The 25344-nt window shown below is 31.7% G+C and overlaps 1 protein-coding gene across 3 annotated transcripts in view; it reads right to left on the bottom strand.

The window, feature by feature from the left end:
- Positions 1 to 25344, bottom strand: part of Orc1 (origin recognition complex subunit 1) — a 156213-nt gene that overhangs the window by 111035 nt on the left and 19834 nt on the right. For all 3 annotated transcript variants that reach the window (XR_015040249.1, XM_085813248.1, XM_085813249.1), the window contains 2 exons: positions 19857 to 20032; positions 4143 to 4353 (listed from right to left, as the gene is read on the bottom strand). Coding sequence is in view for 2 of the 3 variants with exons in the window: in XM_085813248.1 (XP_085669374.1) it covers positions 4143 to 4353; positions 19857 to 20032 (387 nt within the window). In the remaining variant the exon portion in view is untranslated. The remainder of the gene's footprint in view (positions 1 to 4142; positions 4354 to 19856; positions 20033 to 25344) is intronic.

The raw sequence follows: 25344 nt of genomic DNA, 5'->3' as shown, positions 1-25344 counted from the left end.
CTCCTTCTTCAGTCAGTGACCCCGTTTGTCCCCGCTCCGACCATCCCAAGTCTCTTAGCTAAACGCTTGGATTCAATACCTTACCTTTTCCGAGGACCGGTTCTTCTTCAACTGTGCCTCACGCCATCAGCTGTTTTGTCTCCATGGCAACCATCCACATTCTTCGCGCCCCGGTTGCATTCTCTTCTGTTACTGAATGCAAGAAGTTGACTCACGACGGGGGGCTAAACACCTTCAATTGTGACAAACTCTTGTACTCTCTTCCTGTGTCCTAACAAGAGGACTCTTAGTGATTCCTGACTTAAGCTTATCTGATCTTTCATCAACTTTAGCGAATGCTTCTCTCTTATTTAATTCATTTTTCTGAACGATGATGTGGAGGTAATTGCAATTAATTGCAAAGGTACTCCGTAATCCAAACGCCATCATATTAGTGCACCAATCATATTAGTGCTGTTATCTGACATATTTATCCATTGCTAACTGCTTCAGAACCCTTGTTGTAAGGAATGGTGCATTTTCTGTTCCATATGTTTCAGTCCTTAGAAGATAAGTTTGCGTAGGGCTACCAACTGATTCTTTCCTAAGATCAACTGCAGGTTTCTTTGAGGTAGTTCAATAAGTATTTTTCTGTACACCTTCTGAACATCAGCTCCTAGTGCATTATTGTACTTTTGTAGCCTAATAATAATAGAAAATAAATTTTCTTCAGGTATTTGCTCTTTCATTAATATTGAATTAAGTAATTTTCCATTACTAATAGCAGTTGATGCATTAAACACATGAAGCTTAGTAAAGGTTTTTTTCAGGGAGATAACTTCCGAGATGACTGAGATTATTGCAAGTCGATGTTTGAGTTCCTTGAACTTCTTCCATGTGATTTAAATCTTTCTATTCCTTGATAAAATTCTTATATAATGTTTTCATATTCCAATACTATCTAGTTGATTCTGCGTTTGTTGCAATTTTTTTCAGCCAGTCTTTTTGATTCTCCTAATTCTACACTTTCCCTAATGGGTAACTGAATTACATATCTTCCGTCATTTTCTCTGTAGTGAGTACACTTGAAATGCTCTTCACGCTATTTTTCTTTTCGCTGAAAGCATGCTTGATATTTTCAGTTGATTTAATTTTGTAAAATCATTGCAAAATTTTATCAAGCTTTTCTTCACTATTCCGAACTAAACTACAATAATTTCCTTACTCTTGTATGTACTAGCCACAATATATCCCAAAACTGTTTCTTTGAATATCAATGGTTGATTTTCTAATTGAAATATTCCTAGTTTTAAAATTTCAAAGAACAATTCGGCCCCTAGAACAATCCATCCCCTGCTCAGGGAGATGTTTATTTTATTAGGAGTTCCAGACTGTGGATGTGCTAATTGAATATCCATGGGAATATTTAATGACTGCACATCTAAACTCCTTGATGGAGTTACATTGGTTATTTTAGAAATTAAACAGTTAAGTGATCTTACGTATGTTATTTGAAATCTGCACTTCTAGCTGATAATATTTATAGCATTATCATTTGTTCTGGATACACATGCATAAATTCTTTCTTTATGTTAATAAATTGGCAACTCCTTCACATAGAAAACAGCTCATGCTGCCATTATCAAGGATAGTGTGAACTGGAATTCTTTTTCCTTTTGAATTATGATACTATTTGCAGTCCCTAATAATATATTTTTTTTCTCCCTATCAAAAGATAACTTGATTGATTTTTATGAGAGCCATCTGCATTTTTGTTTATAATCTTGTCACTGGGTGTTTCCATTTTTGCTTTGTCTGTTTCTGAGCAGGGGATGGATTAATGAATGATGTTTTTTGTGGGGTTCAGAACATCTTAACTTAGAATTAAAATTTGTGATTAAATGTTCTTTACTGAGACAGTTAAAACACAATTTATTATTTTTAACTATTTCTTATCTTTGACTTGGATTTAAGTTTTAAAATGAGTCACGTTTATGTAGTGGATGATTATTATTTTTATGTATCGCTTAAGAGGGAGCACTCTCGGTTTTAACTATCAGAGCCTTTGATTTCGAACCTTTTCCTAATAGATGTTTTACTTTATTAGTATTACAGTTAGTGTTATCTAATAATTTTCAACTTTTCTCTAAATATGAAATTAATTCATCAGCTGTAGAAACTTCTGTAGCATTAATGCTTTATTTAAATTGTTCATGCATGTCATAATCTAGTATCTGAAGTATGATATTTAATAACAGGCTGTTATTTTTCTCATACTTTAAAACATTCAAAGTCGTAATGTTTTCAGTAACATTTTCCATTACATGTCTTATTACCTGAGACGATTTGAATGCTAAATAATTGTCCATTATTGACTTTATATGCATCTCAATTAATATTCTTTTATTTTCATACCTATCTTGAGGAGTTTTAAATAGAGAACTGTTTAATCAACACTTTCAACAGAATTCATTAACAGTTTCAAGACTGAAGAGCTTTAAATAGAGAATTGTTTCATCAACAGTTTCAAGATTTTTTGCTTCAAGAATTAATGCTGCCTTTAAATAGTAGAGTTTCTGAACTTCTGTTAATGGAGTATTATTCGCTATAATGTTTTTGAACTGCAGCTTAAAAGTATTTCAATAGGTATATTTACCACAAAATTTAAGAATTGGTAATTCTGTATTTGTACTTTAGAATCAGATTTACTACAGTCACTTTCATGTTCAGAATGCGTGATAGATGATAGAATTTTCATAATTCTTACCTCTAGTACTTTCATTTCAGTAATTTCTTCATCGATGGCTGTGACATCTTTTTCATCAACACTTTCAAAATATCTATTTCGTAAGTTTCTAATATTCATTTCAATATTTTTTGAAGGGATCTATGCTTTATTTGAATTTCTTCTTATTCCCATTCCCATCATATTCCTTCACAATGTTTTCTAACCTAGTTAGTTTTGCTTTTAGCAATGTTTTATGTCGATCCAGTGCCAGCCTTTTGTTCTCCTCTCCAGCTGTGTTGAACATGTATTTGGATTCTATAATTATAAACTAATGAGTGGACTGTATAAATAGAGAACTAACCATTTTATTAATAGTAATTACTACATTCTGTACTAATACATGCTCTGGCATGTTGCTTAGCCGAATACTGATAGCCAAATGAGCATTTCTCTCTATATACAATAGGTGGCGCTGTATTCTAACTTAACAGTATCTAAGGGGGCATTCAAAATACATGGTGAGCTGAAAGTCCTTCTCCAGAAGTTTGATGGTAGAGGATGACGAACTGGAAACACTTAGGCCTGTACCCGGGTTGCTCTCCATCAAAATTGGGGCAGAACTAGACCTGTATTGTCTTCGAAACCCATGCTAAAGACATACGCTATCTTGTATTTGTTGCCACTATAAAATTCGAATTATGTCTGACAGATGAGATAAGCCACGAAAAGATCTTTCTTCTGAAAGATCCATACAATACGAAATCCCAAATCCGGAGATCTAATAATTAGAATGATTTGTTACCCGAATCTCCCATAATGTTTATTTATTCTTTTTGAAAATTTTTCCTCTTTCTCATGTACATAGAAATTAGCAGAAACGAGTGTGTTGTAACTTGATTTTTGTTCCAATTAGCTGAGTTTCTTTTGCGAAAAAATATATTACAATACAAAGTCCGAAATCCGTACGTCCAATATCCGGAATGATCTAAAATCCAGACCTCAAATCCACCAGCAACGTTTTTCTCGTAGCCTTTATGCATGTGCATTTGATTCCCCCCTCTGCACATAATAAAACATCTGGAGAGTCCTGATTTTTAATTTCACTTCGACAGTAAATAAAATATTTTGTAATTGAAGAAACAATCATTTTAGCATAAATTCATACAATCAGTAATTTGGCTTCGTTACTGCGTATCTGCTTGGCACACATCTCAAACCGAAACATTCCACATAGACACATCGTTGATCTGATGCCAACCCGGCGAATAATTAGTTTTTATACTTGGTCATAATGCTTTGACTCATCAGTGTATGTCAAATAAAAAATTCTTTAGTGTTTGAAATATCTTATTCATTCATCAAGAGATGCATCTAACAAAAAAATAGAAATTCTAACAAAAAAATAGAAATTCAAAAAAAAAAAAAAAATGCATACTTTCTTTTCTTTCTGGGTGTATTACTTCAGATGCACTTATCTGCTTCGGAGTTAAAGAAATACTTTTAGAGCACGGTGTGCCATCACTTTTCATAACAGGCAATATTCTGCGTCCTGTAAATCTGTATCGACAAAAGAACACAGGAAATTCACCGTCTTCATATTCTGAGACAAATGATGAATAATCATCATTTTCTTCTAAAAACAGCACCTAAAGTATACAAATGTTTCAATATAAACTGTCAATAAATACATGACTATTAAGAAAAATAATTAACAAATATTTGCAATTTAATAATCATTTTTAGAAATCCCGTTACAAAATTTAACATTTCTTATACAGCAAATATGAAAAAATCAGTCAAACTAATTTATAAAGATAATGATGAATTTCCAAATATTACCTGTGTGATAAAACATCTCTAATATCACACATAAAAGCATTCATCAACATGAATAAAATTTTATTTATAGTATGTAAATATATAACATTTATATGCTTAGATATTATTACTTTATTATCATTATGAGCTTTTCTTTTATATACATATTTGCAAATGCAAATATATTCACGTGCATATACAGAATCCTTGATCAAAGAGCGGATGGCCAACTCGTTAAAGAAATTTAATACATAGATGTTTTTACAGGATTATAGCTACCATATTAGTGGATCTGGATTTAAATCATAGGTAAGACAAAGATACATCCCCTATCTCTTTGCAGGTACAATATTAGTTTACCCTTATAGTGTACCCAGGGCAATTCTCTCATTGTGGTGTTACAATGAAATGGGGTCTAGCAAAATTTAATAACTTGCTGAGGGAGTTGCTACTAAAGTAAACAGCAGTTTAAGGAATCACATGCATTTAGAAATTATATGCTAATTTTGATACAAATTTTGGTCTCTTGTCTATATATTTAACATGTTTATCAGAATAACATTTTCACTTTTCAAAACTTCAGTTTCCTGTTTAGGCGTTTTGCTTCAGTAAAATTATATAATGATTTTTCAAATAATAATACAAAACTAAAAAATGCAAATTTGCATAACAATCACACTTTAATCATTGTCACAGATACACAAAAATTTGAACTTCAAACAAATTGACACCAAGCTTTATTACTTTTTCAATTTAAAAAACTATATTGGGGTATAATTCATAGAAATGTTCAGTGATTTTATACAGAATTTAATGTATCTCCTCTTCTATATTTGCACTTTTTAACTAAAACTCATTACCTTCAATATAAAAAAACTATAGACCACGAGTTTCAGTGCATGACAAGTACCAGTTATTTTGAAGCTGAAGTATAGTTCACAAGCCTAATTATTTTAGACAAATGTTTAACTACTGTCTTCAATAAATAATATTATTTATTAATCAACTGTTAAAACAGTAATATTTAATAAATAATCTTTAAAAAAATTCTAGAAAAGCATATACACTGGTCTTTAAAATTAAAGGATAATGAGAAAGTCCTTGAACTCTATTTTATTTTGTAAAATTCCCCCTTTTTATCCTTTACCTATTGCAAATTGAAAGTCAACCAATCAATATTAAAACTTTTAATGGCCAATGAGAGAACTGCAGAGCAAAACCTTTTGCCTTTGGAACTAGGACTCTAGTTTAGAATATTTTGCTAGATTTCTGCTCTGTATGTCTTTAAAAATTATATTTTTAAAATGTGACTGTACTGATTTATCTTAATAAATGTACATGGTTGTAACAAGTTATTTTAGGCTGAATTGATTGAAAAATGTGTCACCTTTAAATAAAAAAGAAACATCTAAAACCAGCTATGAAGTTTTCTTTTCAATTACATTTCAACATCTTTCATCAGCAGTTTTCAAATCAATATATCCAGTCTAACAGGATGGATTTATTTACATGCAGCATTTCAAATGTAAGGCTTATGTACAGAATTAAATTAAGCGAGTTCAAAAGCTCTAAGTGTTCATGTGTTTGTTCATCTAATTGCAAATATAAAAATTCTGATATCTAGTAAAATAAAATATAGCATTACTACTTTATTTTACTAGCTAATTCAGTCTGAAAATTTTGTCAGCCATCTCTTCATTATTTACCAAAAAATCGTGTGCTTTAAATCATCACAGTTATTTAATATTTAAGATATTCAGCATTTAAGTACTTTAAAAATCATTCATATATGTTTACATACCATATGTCAGACCTTTTCATCGCTTCTGCTCTTTGTAATTTAAGTCACATTCATCCATCAAAAACTCAAAACTATTACATTTTGAGTGAAATTAATCAGTTTTATTTTTCAGTGAAACAAAATTATAAAATATGCTACATTAAAACAAAATTATTAAGTATTCTTTACATTTTACATCTAAATTTAGTTTAAAAGTTCCAAAATTTGACTGTGCTGCTTTGAAAAATCATTAAAATTAGTGCTCAATGAATAAATATATAATTCAATATTTTCTTTAAATAGTTTTTGAATTTTTAAATTTTGTGAGCATATTTAATGTTATTTTGCTAATAATGAAAGCTAAATGTTTTTCATTACTATGAAGCAAGTAATTTATTAAATAATAAATGTTATTTGAAATTTAAATACATAATATTGTTTTCTTACTATACTGTATTCCAAAAATATAACGCTTGTTTCTTAAGAACTAAATCAATATCATTATATTTAAAAATTATAATTTTAAAGACACACAGAGCAGAGGTCTAACTAGCAAGCAAAACCGAATAATTTCAAAAGGAGTAGTTTTGGTTTGCAATCCTCTCATCGGCTATTAAAAAATTTGGCATCAGTCGGTTGACTTTCTGTTTGCAGTATATAAAGGGTGGAAAAGGGAGCCATTCAAGTTAAAATAAAGAGTTAAGGGATTGTTGCAAATTATAGGTAGTATTTTGATTTACATATTTTTATGTTACATACACACACACATATATATATATATATATATATATATATATGAATGCTACAAATAATAAAAATAGCAAAGTATAACAATCAATATCTCAAATGTGCAATTTGTTCAACTGTCTTTCTTCCCATTTCTCTTTGATTTGTCAGAGACGAGACTACTGATGTTGTGTAAAATATCTTAGAAGTAAAAAATAATGATTTCAGGTTAAAAAGACAACATTTGGAGAAATGCAAGAATATACTGTTACAAAATGTACATGTGCTGTAAGATGGCTTCTCCGCAAAGCAGTTTTAGGGAAGGCAGGGTTGCCACATTTGGCGAGAAATCACCCACTTGTGATATAATTGACGATGTGCCATGGACGGATAGAGAACCTTCTCAAACGAATTCTTACCATTTTAGCCCAGAATGTTCTTGAACACAAGCCGAAAGCTATATAAACCCTGCTGGTCCGTAGTCAGTTAGTGTGTGCCTCGTCGAAAGAGCGAATGAGAGTGCCTCGTAAAGTGCAAGATAGTACCGAGAGTGTCTGCCTCGTCGAGAGGGCGTGTGTGTGTGCCTTGTCTTGCGAGCTGATAGTCAGTCATTGAGCGAGTGTCTCAAAGTCTAGCGCCGAGTTGGTCGTCGAGTGCATCGAGAATTCGTGCATCGTCAAGTTTTGTCTTAGACTGTGCTGAGTCGAGAGCTATACTCTTGTGTATCGTCGAATGCATCGCGTGGAGAGTCTCGAGAGTACGTGGAGTTCCGAGAACGACCAAGCAGAGTCGGGAGCTATACTCGAGTGCTTTGCAAGTGAAGCTATCTCCACCATTATTGCCTGACAGTGTGAAGGCTGTGTCGCTGAACGTGTCAGTGTGTTTATGACAGTTCAATGACTGTAAAAGTGATTTTGGAGCTATGTGATTAATATTGGTAAATAAAGTGTGTTTAGGTAAATAAAGTGTATCGTTATTCACTCCAAATCCACACGAACCCCATACGAACATGAAGGAAGAAAATAACATAACAACTGGTGTCAGAAGAAAAGAAAAACGTAACAATACTTTTATTGGTTTATTCAGTAGAGTGTGTACTTTGTTGCAATTTTTGAAATAACTTTTAACCAGGAATCTCTTTTGATACTAAGCTACAAGTTAAAAAGGGAAATACAAAAGGTGATACTTCAAAATAAATCCCTATTTACCCACCTAAATAATCTCGCTAATAATTGTTAAATAATCATAATCAATTGTTAAATATATCAATTCTGATCATACATGAGCATATGTACTAGGAAGGCACTATAATGTAAAGTAGTTGGAACTTAATAGCTACTATCTACATATACTGGAATAAATATTTTAATTTGAAATGAATCAAAATTATGAAACTGATGTTCAAGTTATGCATTATATATGTTACCAGCATTCTATAGAATGCCTGACTTTTTTTAGGCAAAGTATGAAATTTGAGAATTATTACATACTTTACTTAGGCACTGTATATAACACCTAGGCATTATATAGAATAATGCGCTTTAGGCAAAGTATGAAAAAAAAGTCACAATAAGCTGTTATTTAAAAGACGAACATTCCTGAAAAATACAAATGCTATTTTGAAAAAATAATGAAAGATTTCCATTAAAATCTTTTATTCTAAATACGTAAAAAAATTAGTGAGATGACCTTGGTGCACTATGATAAATTTGTTTTATTTTTCTGACTGGAATTCGATAAGATCTACCTGACAACTGGAATTAAATTCAGAAAAGTCACAGGCTTCACAATAAAGCACTTTTTAATACTTTTTTTTTTTTTTTTGGTAGGTCTCACAAATTTGGATGTACAGTTCCATATTATTCCTTATAACATTTTTGTATTTGGTTTAAAGTTCCTTCAACATTCTGCCACGGCCTCCTTGCCTAACACCCAAATTAATTTCATGAAGTACGTGAAATAACCGATGCTTCTTTAACAGGACAAATGAGTTTACTTTTGTTTTCCACAAACATCACATTATAATGATTCAGCAACCAATAGTCCCGTGGTTCCTTCTTAGCTTTCACTTTGGCTTTTTAAATCATTTATTAACTTCTGGTAAGTGGTTTCGGTTATTCGAAAAGAAACATAGATGTATTTCATACTTTGCCGGCATTCTATAAAATGCCTATGCAATGTGAAATGTTTAATCATTTCATATACTGTCGGCCAGTTTTCAGCATTCTATAGAATGTCGGATTTCATACTTTGCCAGTAGCATATTCATTATAATAGAAATGAAATTTATAATAGAAATGAAGTTTTGTTAATTGTGCACCAATTTCTGCTATAAGTAATCAGGGTTCGTACACATTTCTGCACACAGAAATTAAGTACGTTTAAGGACTTTTAAGGACCATTAATGAAAAAAATTAAGGACCTATGAGCATATGAGAACTGATTAAATTCAATTAAAAATATTATTTATGCCTAAATTTCACTTTTCTAATACCATCCTAAAAAAAAATGGATAAGTAGTATGCATTATTACCAAACATAAATTAATTAACATAATTATTAATAAGTTTGAGAATAAAATAAACTTCATGCAGTTTTTCAAGTAGCATTAAATATTTTACACTTATAACAGGTTGGACATATTTGAAAGAAAATAAGTGACATTTACGCTTTACTAACAGTTAGCTTTATGTTGATTTTTTTTGTCTCATTTTGTCACGTACTTGATCAGTCTAGAGCACAGGTTCTCAACCGGTGGTACGCAAGAAAAAATAGGTGGTACACAAAGAAGCAAAGTTTTTTAACTATTTATTTCAAAAATTAAAACCGCAACATCCTGATTGAGTTTCTTCTCTAGCACTCGTAAATTTATGCGATCTGAGCTTTGTTCAAGAGTGGTGGTGGTAGTAGTACTTTGGTGGTACTAAAGGTTTTCAATTTTTATTCAGATGGTACACGTTAGTCAAAAGGTTGAGAACTGCTTGTCTAGATGCTTAGTAAATAACAGGTAGATTTTATGTTAAACGGCATAGGTTAAAATGAGAAGTACCATAATCAGCATCACTCATAACCAAAAGACTGAATGTTATCACCGCTGCTGCTTGTCTAGAGAGAGACCTGCTGATTAGAACAAACCTGAAAGGCATGATGTAGACACGGTTGGCAAGTGTTGAAAGTTAGTCAGGCTCTGATGCAGTTAGTGTCATAGCTTCGTGTAGAGTTCCAAGTGTTGTAACCCAGTTAATATACTTTCAGGTTCCAATAAGCCATTAAAGCACCAGAGGTGATAAGTTGTTTTGTATTAAATCTCACTAGATGCAAAGAATAAGCTTTACTTGAATTTCTACATTTTTGTGTTTTATCTTGTGACCACAGTGAGTATTAATGATAGGCAATAACTCGCTTTAATATGTAGAGATAATTTTTAAGCAGTTAGTTATAAATAATTAAATTAGGTAAATAGGTAACCTTAGTCATTATGTATTTACATGGCCACTATTAAATTTTATTTTTTAACAATATTTGTTAAAAAAAAGGCCTATTAAAATCAAAATCTAATCAAATTTCACAGTTTAAAATACATGTTATTTATGACACTGATTCTTAAACGATATTAGAATAATTATACATTAAAAGCTACAAAACATTTATGTTTCGTAACAACAACACTCAACAAAATATTTATCCATCATTTTAATTTGAAGCCTTCCCAAACATGTTGGCTAGTTTATACCGATTTCCTTCTCTTTAAGCATCTTTTCTAACAATAATTAGAGATTTGTTTCAATATGCAAACCAATGCTCTCACTAGTTTCTGTGTGCTTTATCTCCTAATTTATCAACCTCTCCACAATGTACCTATGAGGGTTTACTTGATCTGGTAAGAGTTAAATAGTCCAAAACCCCCGATAGACGTGAAGCAAATTATCACTATGTCTGAAAGAAACTACAATATTGAACAAAGGTTTAAATAAGCCTCTTATTTGAAAAGAACTTAGAACAAACATAAAGGCATGTTCTGATGCTAGAAAGTCAACTACATCTCACGGTGACGTAATTAAACAAGAACAGTCAAATTCAAAGTAAAAAGGTGACTAGTGGTAAAAAATTATACAATTTTAATTTAATCTGCTCAGTAACTCTATGATATGAGGAAGCAGAAATAGAAAATTATAGTCAAGGCTGAAATCATTAACAATTATGTAATTTACATAATAATAACTGCACATATTTTTGAAGAATAATTTTTTTATGCATTCAGTTTCTTTCTTCAGCATGTTTATTTTTCATTTTAGAATTTTTGGATTTAATTAAGGATTTCTGTTTTTCTAAAATTACTAAATGCATTTAGAATGTATAGAAAAGGTGAATAATTTAATTTCTTTAGTAATATGGAATTCAGAAGAAATATGAAATATATATATGGTAAAGGCCGGTTACAGAGCTGATGTGGCAGAATTTTTAGAATTTAGTGACACACCAAACAACAAAATCTAGAAATGGAAAAACTTTTAAAATTTAGAGCAGGCATCGAAAGCAGAATTTAGAAGGGCACTAGGCAGAAGAATTTACGATCCTCAGAGACTGCATCAGGTGGGAAAATGCCTAGTGCCAGCCCTGTGTAAGATGCATTAAGACATATTAGATGAATCTTTTAAATTGTACGTTTTCAATTTCTTGATTAATAAAAAAATTTCTTTATATAACACCTTCCCATATGATAAAGATTAGAAGCATTTTTGATATTTTCCATGCTTGTGTCTAGTGAAAAGTAGACAAAATAAAGGGAAGATAAACACATTAAGAAAAGCTTTCTAGTATCAGAAGTAAAACATTCAAATATTATGTTTTATTGTTCTTCCAAATGCTCTCAAAAAGTAAGAAATTCATCGCAAACTTCCCGAATTTAGGATCCACAGAGATTGCATCAAATGGGAAAATGTGTATGATGCATAGCTCTGTGTATGATGCATTAAAACATATTAGATGGATCTTTTAAATTGTAAGTTTTCAATTTCTTTATTAATAAAAAAAACCTTTCTATAATGCCTGCCCAAGTGATATGATTAGAAGCATTTTCGTATTTTCCATGTTTGTGTCTAGTGAAAAGTAGAGAAAATAAAGGGAAGATAAACATGTTAAGAAAAAGATTCTAGTATCGGAAGTAAAACACTCAAATATTATTCATGTCTTCATTGTTCCTCCAGACGTTCTCCAAAAAGTAAGAAATTTATCGCAGACATTCTGTAAAATACATCCATTAAGCATTGATACTATGGAGACATTTTTCACTTTGTCACATATTTCTCGAATCTTCTAGAATCGTGGGTCTATAAAGCTTGCCTTCAAATCCTTCTAAATTTTCCAAGCTGCAATGTCAAAAATACTAAAGAAAAATTATCCCAAAAAATTCTGTAACAGCAAAAAGTAAGAAATATTTTGGAAAAAAGAAAGGAGAGAAAAAGTGTAAAATTTATAGATGAAACTGATGCATATTCGAGAATTTTGAATATTCTGAGACAATTACATGGGGAAAACGCTTACTATGAAAAAATTAAAAAGAATATATTTTTAATTAATTACATAGCTAATTTTGCTTTTGCTAAGAGTTGTTTCGTAAATTGTGCTTTATAGCATTATACCTTGTTTATTTTTCAGATTCAAAATATTGTATAATAAGTTGCCAAAATAAAACTTTATAATATGATAGCGGAAAATAAAAATGTTTTATTTTAATGTTATTTTTTAAATATAATTCCAATATATTACCATCATTTTAATGAAATTTATCAAAATTATGATGTTTTTAAAAAAAATCGTCAAAAAATTCTGATTTCGGTATTAAAAATTTTCTATAGAAACTGGTCTTAAAATCGCCAAAATGTTGACAAGTCGCCCAAATTTAGAACAGTTTAATAAAAGAATTCACATTCCCAAAAGCGAAAATTGTTCAAGAGCTCTTTATTACAAAAAAAAAATGAATTTCGAAATGCTTATGTTTCACTTCTTGCTTAGAAACTCGAGATCCCGTCATTTATGTTAAAAAGAGAAACAAATTATAAGTCATGAACCCATTCAAAAGATAACCATATACATCAGTGAATCGTCAAAAATATTCCTTCAAAGTGCTAATTCACACTCAAAATGGCAGTCGTAAAAACAGACAGAAATTTCAGATGATTAAAGACCTCCTACTGATTTGGGCCAAAATTAAGGACTTTTAAGGACCAGAAATAAAATAAAAAAATTGAAGGACTCTTAAGGACCGTACGAACCCTGGTAATGTGATAATAAATAAATTGGTAAATAGAATTTTTTTATCCTTCATGTTTGGTAAGCCTTTTGTCTTGTGTTTTCTAGGCTTGCTATATATGAATAAAAAAAAAAAAAATCTTACTTACAGATAAGATAGATAAAGATATCATTACAAATATTTGAAATTTTGATGTTTGAAAATTATATGCCTTTCTCATTGAATAAATTCTTTGGATCTTCTGCATTAACAGGGCTAGGAGTAAAAGAGAAAATTTGGAACATTCAAAATAGTGTTTTAAAAAAAGAAAAGACTTCCCCTTTCCAGTACCTCAAGTTCAATTATTTATGTAAATAAATTTATTATATTGCATTTAAACTGCTATAACAATAACACAAATGAGTTTACTTTAGAAATAGTGAAATAAACAATAACATATATATTCTGAAATATGGGAATTCAGAGTACTCCTAAAACTCTTTTTTTTTTTTTTTTTTTTTTTTTTCTGATATTCTTCATTTTAAGTTGAATTTATTAGAAACTACAATTTGCATTAAAAATTCTGAATAATTTGCTGAATAATTATATGCCTTTCTCATTGAATAATAAAATGATAAATGATTATGTGAATGAAATGCATCTTTTCAAATTAGAAATTGAATTAATATATAAATCTGACAGTGATAATTATGTGGATTAATTACAGCAATAATTTAATTATTGCTGTAATTAATCCACATAAACCTGCCATAAGGAAACTCAAAAATGTTTTCAATACAGATAAATTTACTTGTGTACAAAATATCACAGTAAGCATAAAAGTTATTTTTAAATTGCATAAAAAGTAATTAAATGGCTTATCAGAAGAATTCTACAATTTTGTTGTTTTACAATCATTGAATAAACAAATAGTTCCAGATGTAACTATGAGTAACAAATATTACTCATTGGAAATATATTTAGAATTTTAATTTTATATAAACTTTATACCTGATCAGCATTTTTTAATGTCATTCAAATGACAGGAATTAAAAGGTATTAATAGAGCATAAATTAATTTTAGAGTACATGAGGTGGAACATAAAATTAGAATTTCAGCACAATTACTGTAAAACTACAATAATTTCATAAAATATTAGGTATATTAAAAACATTTTCTACCCTTGCATAAAATGAATAAGCAGTTACTTAACTTGAACAAATATAGTTTTGAAAATAAAGTGATACTACTTCAAACCCAAATTAATTTGAAAAAGGGTCAGCCAGTGTTGGAAATGTATCAATCAGTGCTGGAAAAGTGATGTAAAATTCTTTTCCTATATGACTATTTTACAGCACTTTATATAATAAATACCATAAAATATCACCTAAGCTTGGAACAATTGAGTCTTCATATTAACTTTTACAATACAGTTTATAAAATAACAATACAGAAACAATAAAATTTAAATAATAAAGATTCTGATGCTAGGTTCAATGTCAGCAAATGTGTGACAAACATAAATTTAACACAGTTAAAAAATCAGTCATGGGGAAATATTGCAAAATATCATATTAGTTTCTTTTAGATAATAATAATTTTAATTTTTTTTTCTTTTAGATAATGATAATTTTGAAACAATATTTTCATATTAATTGCAATTACTTCTGGAATAATACTTTTTATACTGACAGTGATCTTTTTGTAATCATGGTACTTATGGTTTTAAAATTATACTAAATAATAAAACACGCAGTTGAGATATTTCCTCTTTTTTGTACACTGAAGGCCAGAGTGACTGGGCTTCGTTGCCTGGTAGTCGTGGAACTGCCTTACACAGATTAAAGGCCAGACCTCCAGATATTTATTTGTAGTAAATCAAAAAAAAAAAAAAGTTTTACATGGGCATATAGAGCCATTTTTCTTTACAGAGTTATGAGTTACATTGTTCTGTTTTGGTCATAATGATACTTCTTGACATGGCATGCAAACTAAATTTATACTTTTACATGATAATATTTCAGAAACACTTCATAAATTTTAGAACATTGGAGACTTTTTACAGTACATGACACATTTGATACATTTTACAATACTTTTTACAACACATGATGCTTGAATATATATAACTGAATCAAACAGGATATATTCACAATGCTAATGAGTAAAAAGGTATTACCTGCCTAAAATATTTAACACCTATTATAACATTTGACACTTTTAGCAGAGTGCAACACGACCAAGAGATCAATATACTACTCTGAGCTTATCATTACTATACATACTGCCTGCATGTAATACATGATATGCAACTAAAACTTACAGTGCAGCAAGGAGGACTTACATTACTTTACTAACACAATACACAATGCATAATACAGTACATAAGGCATTAACACAGGATTATATTATTCCAAATACAATATTACAATACTTCACAACGATTACATGCTATACATAATTTAAATACGATGCATTAATACCATATAAAATACAATACGAAGCAGGAGTACAAAATGTAACCAGCTCTGATCTCTACTTTTTATGCTACATACTTGCACTACTTGAAAACATTGGAACTGCATTATGTCTCTAAGCTTCCTATGATCAACTGTATTCTTTATTAGGAGTTCTGCCCATTTTGGCTTATCGACTTCTAACGGCTTCTTTAAGTGGATTGTGCTTGTGTTTGGACACTGGAAAAGGTAGTGATCTGAATCACCAACTTCTCTGCACTGACACTCATCTGTGATTCTAAGATCGAATCTGTAGAGGTAAGATTGGAAGGGTCCATGGCCTGAAAAGTACTGACTTAGAGAGTTTGTGGTACTTCTTTGCCGTAGCTTTACTTTGGGAAAGAATGAGTAAACTTGTCTGCCTGTTTCTCCTGTTGATCATCATCTTTGCCATTCTTCTACCAGGTCTTTCAATGTCTGCTTTTTCATGTAGGATTTGGGAAGTCTTTCTGGAGTTTCGATCCTATTTGTATCATTGGCTGCTTCTTTTGCTAATTGATCAGCTACTTCATTTCCATGGATGCCTACATGAGCTGGAACCTATGTTAATTTTGGTCTTTCAGCTTCTGATTGTGTTAGAAGTTCTCTCTGAATGTCCTGGACTAACTTACTCTTGTTTTCAATGCTCAGACTGGACAATGAGTCACTTAATATTGTTGGCTTGCAAATGCCATTCCTTCTTGCATACATTATAGTGGTCTTGATTGCTGATAGTTTTGCCTGGTAGACGGTATTCCTGGCATCTAGTCTACAATTCCATGTGTGCACTGTACTGGGACCTTTTAGAACACAGTATGCACAGCCAGTACCCTCACTTGTCTTGGACCCGTCGGTGCAGATTGCAAAGTGGCAGGAGCTTCATACATAGTGGTAACCATATTTACTAGATTGAAGGCTGCTGGGTGTCCAAGATTTGGGGGCCACATTTTTTCATAATCGATAGCAAAGTAGTGCTTATCTCATAATTTTGTATCAATACCAATGCAGCTGACTCTTGTAATTGCTGCTTCCCCTCTGGGCCTACAGATCAAGCGGAAGGATTCCTGCAAGAATTTGTAGAGCTGCTGTTGATGTCGTCTTGTAAGCTTTACAAACTAGTATGAGGTGCTATCTTTGTATTGAGTTGAGCAGGTTTTTCACATTTTGAGTCTTATTGAGGCCCCAGATTGCTGCTCCATAAAGTAGGATACGCTCTTTCACTGTTAGATACCAGTGTCTTATTAGTCGAGGAGTCCCCCAGTTGAGACCCATTACCTTTTTTCTATACTGCTATCAGTAGTACTTTTCATATGGCTATTAGAAAACTGGTCTGTACATGAATAATTAATAAATTTTTTGACTGGGAAATGCTGGTCTAAACAAAAACATAACATTATAACAAAAATACTTTTAAATTTTTTATATCTAACAGAAAAATAGAAGTAATTCCATTATTAAAAATATGCAAATGGCAAAATATTAAACAACACAGAATTATTCTGTACCCAAATGCAGTACTAAAAACAATGCTTTTATAAATATTTGTGCTATAATACTTTCATTTACAGAGAAAGACGAAAGTAAATTAAAAAGTGCAAAATCCGATACAGAGAAAGACGAAAGTAAATTAAAAAGTGCAAAATCCGATACATTTGTTTTGGTTTGCAGCGATATTCATAATTCCTTCAAGCTAAACTTAAATTCTAATTATTTCCCCAGAAAAAAATATGGTCTCTTAAAAACACTTAAAAGAAATGAAAATTAAAATAAAGATGTCAAGAGAAAACTTTAGGTTTAAATTATATATAAATTCTGGTAATTCCTGATTATTTACAAAAAGATTATTTAAAAGATTCTGATTATTTCTGAAAAGTTGTTCACAAATGGCAATTGATTTTTCACAAAGCTAAAATGTAAAAAACAAGAAGTCATTAACAAAATTAAGAACACAAGAAATATCCATATTAAAACACTAAACTTTTTTTTTTGGTGAAGTTTCCCCATGTACACAATCATCTGTTTTAGCTTCAAAAAACAAATCAAAGAATTTTGCAGAAACTCAGTACTGCAGACAATTGGGCATCATGCACATTATCTATTCTTCCCATATACCCAGCCGGTGGGTTTTCAGTGTAAAAAAACCTCAGAGAACTGCAAATTCTGCATCACTACAAAATTTTGATTCACAAAATCTTTATATATTTAAGCGGCTAACGTGTGTGTCGCCAATAGTTTATTGTTGCCACTCGGAAAAAATGAGCACAAAAATTAACGTTTTCGCAGTTTTTACTTAATATCTCAGACGATTAAAGTTGTACGAAGATGAGAATGATATCGATGGATTCAGAATTTTTTGGAATCCGAGGATACGCATCTCGAATTTCAACTCGGCGCCGTTCCATAGCCAAATCCCTCTAAAAGGGAAAACCCAAGAAAGTGGAAAATGTAGGGAAAAACTAGTTTTAATTAATATTTTGGCTAATTAAACTCCCATTAAGACGCGAAGACCCATGGTCTCCCATGAAGACCCATGGTCAAAATGGTGTCCCACGGAACTGCGGAATCCAAGGGTGTGCCTCGCTAAACCCGGGAGCCAGCTGTTTCAGAGGAAATGATATTACTTCACCCCATATCTTTATATATATATAAGTGACTTAAGTGTTTGTCGGCGATAGTTTATTGTTGCGACTCGGAAAAAGGAGCGCGGAAATTAATGTTTTAGCAGTTTTTAATTAATATTTCAGCCGATTAAAGTCGTACGAAGATGAGAAAGGTATCAATGCACTTAGAGAATTTTTTGGAATCTGAGGTGAAACAGTGAAAGAGCGTCTCGAATTTCAACTCAGCGCAGTTCTGTAGGTATTCTAGAAAAAAGAATTTGGCACTTAACCAAATCCCTCTAATAGGGAAAACCCAAGAAAGAAAGAGGAAAATGTAGGGAAAATAAGTTTTTAATTAATATCTTGGCTAATTAAAGTATAGGAAGACGCAAATGGTCAAAATGGCATGCCACAATGTGCTTCAGTAAGCCCGGGAGCCAGCCGTTTCAGAGGAGATGTTTCACCCCATATATATATGCGGCTTAAGTGTCTGTTTATCGCCAATAGTTTATTGGTTGCTTGCGTAACTGTACTAGCCAATGGGGTGAAGTTGCTACGGCACAGGGTTGTCGTTTCAATTGAGATGTAGACAATTTCCTGTAAAACTTGCCTTTGCTATGACCATCAATAAGTCTCAGGGCAAAACGTTTAAACGTGTTGGCATTTTTTTTACCTGAGCGTGCATTTGGACACGGTCAACTTTATGTTCCCTGTTCAAGAGTTCGTGAAAGAACGAACGTAAAATTAAAAATAATGAATGGTCCTCTGGAAAGCGAGCTTAAAAATGATGGAAAGATCTACACGAGAAATGTTGTGTACAAAGAGATCTTTGACATGTAAATTAACATTTTATTAATTAAATCACCTTTATTTATAGAGCTCTTAAGAAATGTACCACCAGTGGTTTCCTTCATTGGCCTCTACTTTAAGCAACTAAGCAAGTAGAAGGGAGATTCCCGTGGAGCAGTAAGCAATGGGCCGTCCTGGGTAATTCAGTTTGAATTAGCAGACACCTTTGCACAAATCATTTTAATTACAATTTATAATATCTAGAACAGAGGTCATTTAGTATGACCGCCGGGCTTTCTAGTTCAATCATATATAAAGAACAACTTCATGGAATGTGAACTTTTGCATTCCCTGTCCTTATGCAAACACTATATTTCAGAAGAAATGCAAGGCTTTCTTTTTTATCATTTGAAAAACTTGAAAAAAAATGCAATCAATGCAAAAAATAAATAAATAAATAAACATCAATGATCACTGAAGTTGGAAACCAGTGCTCACCTGCTGTGCGTGTGAATACATGATTTGCTACATAAATACATTTTGGAGACATAATGCATTGCCTCATTACTACTTTGCACTACTCAGTGAGGTGCAGATAATCAGAGAGTACCTTCATTTTTTGTTAGCATAAAATTTTCAGCATAACTTTATATCAATGTATTCAATTCAAAAGCATGAACTTCTAAAAATAAAAAAAAAGAAACATACTAAACACTTGTGAAATATTGTGTCAGCATCAATAATATATGACCAATTGATACGTTTTTCTTCCACAACTTCATTCACAGTATCAACTTTATCTATGAACTTAAGAGCAAATGATGGTAACTCAGATATTCTGGAGAACCATTGAACTTTTGCTCGATGAGGCTCAGGTTCCACTCCTAAAACATAAATAACAATTGAGGTACACATAAAATGAATTTGAAAAATTATTAAATAAAACTTACATAAATGCATACATCAATTAAATGAAAAAAAAAGGACATAACAGCTAATGGAGTACTCTCTAAGACTAAAGTACAGTCAAACCTTGCTTAATAAGCATCTCCCTAATGAGTGATTAGCATAACAAGCAAAACAAAATGCAAAAAAATAATTCTCTTATTGAGAAATGTTTCACAGAAGTGACATGGAGACAATGTGACATCACATATACAATCCTGCCAGCATCTTGTATAAAGGCTTTGACCAAACAGGCATTGTGGAATGCAACATCGAGGTGTCTGAAAAATCTGTAATAAAAGTTTCTGCTTAAAATGTGTTTAATCTGTAATAAAAAGAGATTGTGTCTCTGGAAAACATGGAGCTAGCGTTGGATACAGTAATGACATTGATAAGTTAATGGAAGAGCACAAGAAGGAACTGACCACCGAAGAGTTTATGGAGCTATGTCCTGTGTCACAGCTAGATATTTGTAGAAAAGCTTTCATCAGGGAATGAGAAGCTAACAGTGAAATAAGAGAGATGCTGAAAGCATGGGCAACTGTTGCATCGTACATTAAGAAACATACCTTTTTAAGGTAGTAGCTATGCGTGCTACAAATTTAATTTAATGATAATGCTGTCTCATTTTCGCCAAATTTTGAAACAGGAGCAAAATCAAATGTTTTTAAACAACAGTCTTGTAAAAAAAAAAAAAAAAAAAAATTAGACTAAGTGTGTAGCTTGAAAACAGAGCGGAGTTAGTAACAACTGCTTTGGTGACGTCATGCCACACACCTCCTCTATCCATGCGGCCAGTTTCAACTTAACCGACCATGGCACTTGGGAGTACTGCATCATTGAGTGAACATGTGCAACTGCATTATATCGGAAAAATGTCTATTGTAAAAAAACAAACAGCGAATCAACAAGTTTCTTGTGAAACTTAAGAAATCAGCCATGGAGGAAACATTTCAAATGTTAACAAAGGCTTATGAAGATGAAACTTTGTCTCATGCATGTGTGTTTGAATGGCCTAAGTGGTTTTCAGGGAGAAGGGACAGTGTAGAAGATGATGAACGTGGGCAGGCTCGGCACGTTCATTATGACTGAATGGGTTTCCAGTGGTCAGAGTGTTAATCAATGCTACTATGTTGAAGTACTAAAAAGAAGAAATTAGGAAAAAACAAGGAAATAGTTGTAGAGTGATGGATGGCTGCTTGCAAAAATGCAAGCCCTATCTCTCAAGCAATTTCTGACAAGGAAAAGCATTACTGTGGTGGGGCATCCCCCATATTCACCTGATTTGGCTCCATGCAACTTTTTTTATTATTATTATTTCCTAAAGTTAAATCTTACTGAACCCATTTTACCTCAGCTGAAGAGGTTCAGGCAAAAACGGAGAATCTCCTGAAGGGCATTCAAAAAGCCTCGTTCCAGAACTGTTACCAGCAATGGCAGCACTGAATGCAGAAGTGCGTGAATGCTGAAGGAAATTACTTTGAAGTTGATAATGTTATGGAGAACTAATTCTGCAAGTACAATGATTTATTGGACCAGTCTCGTTTTTTTTTTTTTTTTTTTGTCATACATTGTATTACAAATAATAAATTACATAATTATAATTTTTTAATACAATTAACAGTTAAAATGTTGATGCAAATTAAAATTTTAATCATCTGATCATAATAAATACATAAAAATAAAATTTAACTTTGCATACAAATTAAAAGTGAGTAGTACTTCTGCAATCAAAAAATATACAAACTAGAACATTAGTTAAGTATAAACATGCATAACCTATTCTACAACTTCCACACTTTACTACAGAAAGAGACAAAGCTGAAATAATCAATAAATCCTTCTAAAAATGTTGCCTACAAATTTAACAAAAGCTATCAAAATTGTCACAAAGCCTGTTGTAATATAGAAATAAACATTCAGTCTCCCATATATCTGGATGTTCATCCTAAAACTGCCCAGATGGTACCGTGGTTAGTGACAATGACAGCCATACTGATGGGCTTGGGTTCAAATCCCAGAGAAGGCATGGATGTTTGTAAATGAATACAGTCTATGAGGTAAAGGGACAGTCAAAATACACAAACAGCCAATGTCCTCTTAAGTGATTGGTGGTACAGAGAGACCTTCAGACCACATTCCCGGGATGTTCTCCTTCAAAATTGGGATAAAGCTACACAGATATCTGGACAAAACTATGTTAAAATTCTGGTATCCCACCCACTTACACTTTTACCTATTCATCGTATAAAATACAGAAAAGCATCTTAAAATTTCAAAAAGTGCACCAGTTCTAAATGAAGGTAAATGTGATCTATTCATTCAGGTTCCAGCTGATGAAGCAGTAGGACCATTAATTAAAGCTCTCATTTCAATGATATTGTAATGTAATGGTATGAAAAATTGTTTTAGTTTATCTATCAAATAAATTTTACATGAATAATAACAAAATGTTAAACATTATACTGGGAAAGAAAGGGATAATTGCAGCTGAAGAAAGCAATGGTGTTTGAATCACTGAAAGTTGTTCTGTTTGCACACTAGCTAAAGATGAATCCATAACCTTCCTGTGCTTCCACTCCAATGACTAGTTTTCTTTTCGCCAATATTTCTGAATGGTAATTTTAATTACATTAAAATCACTATCAAAGCCTTGACCTTTTATTTTTTTCAAGTTTGTAATTTGTTTTATTGACTTAATTTTACCTTCAACATCTAACATTATTTGGTAAGAATACATTTTGCTTACCTTTTCTTCAAGAACTCCAAAGGACACTTCAAATTCTTTGCCATTTTATCACATGGAAAATTTTACTTACACCTATTTAAAATTCATTTGCTTACCAAAGAACATTCATCTTTTTTTAAGTCGTTGCCATCACATTCAAATAGTAAACATAAAATGAAAAGGCTGAGCTTTCTCGTAGTTAGCAACGCAAAACTGTAACATGGCCTTCCTTTGCACTTGTTTTTCCATTGGTTAAAAGTTAAAAATTTCCAGTGTTAAAAGCATAATATTGCATAAGCCAAATGTGACCAGCAAATTTCCCACAATAAATTATAATATTGATCAGGGGTTCTCAACCGGTGGTATGCAAAAGGAAGATAGGTGGTACAAAACAAATTATTTTTAACTAGTAAATTCAAAAACAACCCAAAAACATTTAAACATAATACAAAAAAATCTGAGAGGTTTCAGATTTTAAATTATCTCCAAAGGAGCGTTTTTTTTTTTTTAACATTTTGTGTGTTATCTTTATTTATTAAATATTATAATTCTTTGCACTTAAACCATAAAATTCAGTCCAATAGCAATGTTGCAAAATAATTTTAAAATGAGCATACCTTTAGAATTTCCGATACACAGTTCCATGAGCTGGAGATAAAAAGGTTTTTTTTTTTTTTTTTCCCCTGCAGAGTGTTGCCATTGCTCACTTTTAAATCGTTGAGTTTGTTACTAAAAAATTCGTCAAAGTTTTACAAAATACAAAATCGATAATAAAACAAATTCAAAATTTCAAATTTGGTCTTCCACATGACCATATTCGTAGGAGGATTACGTCATTCAAAATTTGATGGCTCTATGTACCGTTGTTTTATCAGAATACGAGAAATATACATACATTTATGCAGATTTTTCATTATTTAATTTCTTAAAATATAATGCAGGACTCTAACATTTGGTGGCAACAGTTTGAAACGTGAAACAGACATTTATAATGATTCAACGCAAAATCACAAAACGAAAACAATAGTCCTTCAGGAACAAAGTCCCTTTGGACTAATTAAAACCCCAACATTCTGATTCAGTTTTTTCTCTACCACTCGTAAATTTATCCCCTTACCTTACAATGACGCTTCAGAGGCTTCGCAAGGTTATCGGACCAAACATGAATAAGACGCCTTAGAAACGTCGCAAGGTTATCGGCCCAAACACGAAAAAGACACCTCAGAGTCGTCGTAACTCTACCGGGCGAAACATAAACAAAACATTTCAGAAACTTGATGGGGCCTCTGCCCCATGAGAGAGATTCCAGAGGCGCGAGTTCAGTTACTTCTCATTCGCATTCGAAGTTACATCGTTTGTAAGAAGTATTATAAAATCACCCATTATAATGTCTTCAAAAAGAAAAATTAGTATTAAGAATAGTGATGACTTTGCTACCAGTAGAAGTGACAGTGGTAGTGACATTGTACGTTTCGCACAAAAAGCTACTAAGCAACTGGTGATTAGTGAAGAATCCGATAATGAAAATTATTTTCAACGACCTGAGTTGTGGATCTGGAAAAAAAAACGAGAACCAACCAAAAATATGGCAATATATGGAAATTCCCGGAATAAAAGCTGCAACATTAGACCAATTGAGTACAAGCAAAGAGGAAATGGAGGTTTTTAATATAATGTTTAATAGTATATTTTGGAAAAATCTTGTGACGGAGACAAATCTATATGCAGAACAAGTGATAAATAATGAAAATAAAAGAAGAAAATTTGATGAAGCTTGGTTTCCTACTGACTGTGATGAACCAGAAATACATACTGCCCTATGTATAATTGCGGCTGAAGTGAAGAAACCCGAAATTCAAATGTATTGGTCTAAGAGGGCCATTATTGCAACTCTAATATTTAGAGAAACGATGCTGTACAAAAGATTTTTACAAATAAGTACATTTTTGAATTTTGCAAATAATGAGGTGGCCAATAAAAGTGATAAATTAAGTAAAATAAAAACCGTAATAAATTATTTTAACCAACAATTCCAAGAAATATATACTATGCAAGAGGACATTGCAATTGACGAATCATTAGTAAAATTTAAAGGACATTTATCCTATAAACATTACAATCTGTCAAAAAGAGCGAGATTTGGTATAAAAGTTTATAAATTATGCGAGTCCAGTACAGGTTACTGCTATAATTTCAAAATATACACTGGCCATGACAAAATTTCAAAATATACACTGGCCGTGACAAAGTACATACTACAGAAAATGCATCTGAAACTGTAGTCAAAGAACTATCAAAGCCAATTTTACACAAAGGACACACATTATTTTTGGATAATTGGTATTCTTCACCAAATCTTTTTGTAACTCTACTCAACAGTAAAACTAATATCATTGGAACAGAGAGCGCAAACAGAAAAAATATGCCAAAAGATTTCTTGAAAACAAAATTAAAAACAGGAGAATATGAAATGAGACGCTGCAATGGATTACTGGCAATAAAATGGAAGGACAAACGAGACGT

The sequence above is a fragment of the Stegodyphus dumicola genome, chromosome 3 (assembly GCF_044657685.1).
Source record: "Stegodyphus dumicola isolate Sdum_Otavi_A_Nest chromosome 3, ASM4465768v1".
NCBI lineage: Eukaryota > Metazoa > Arthropoda > Arachnida > Araneae > Eresidae > Stegodyphus > Stegodyphus dumicola.
This window is presented reverse-complemented; position numbering and strand designations above follow the sequence as displayed.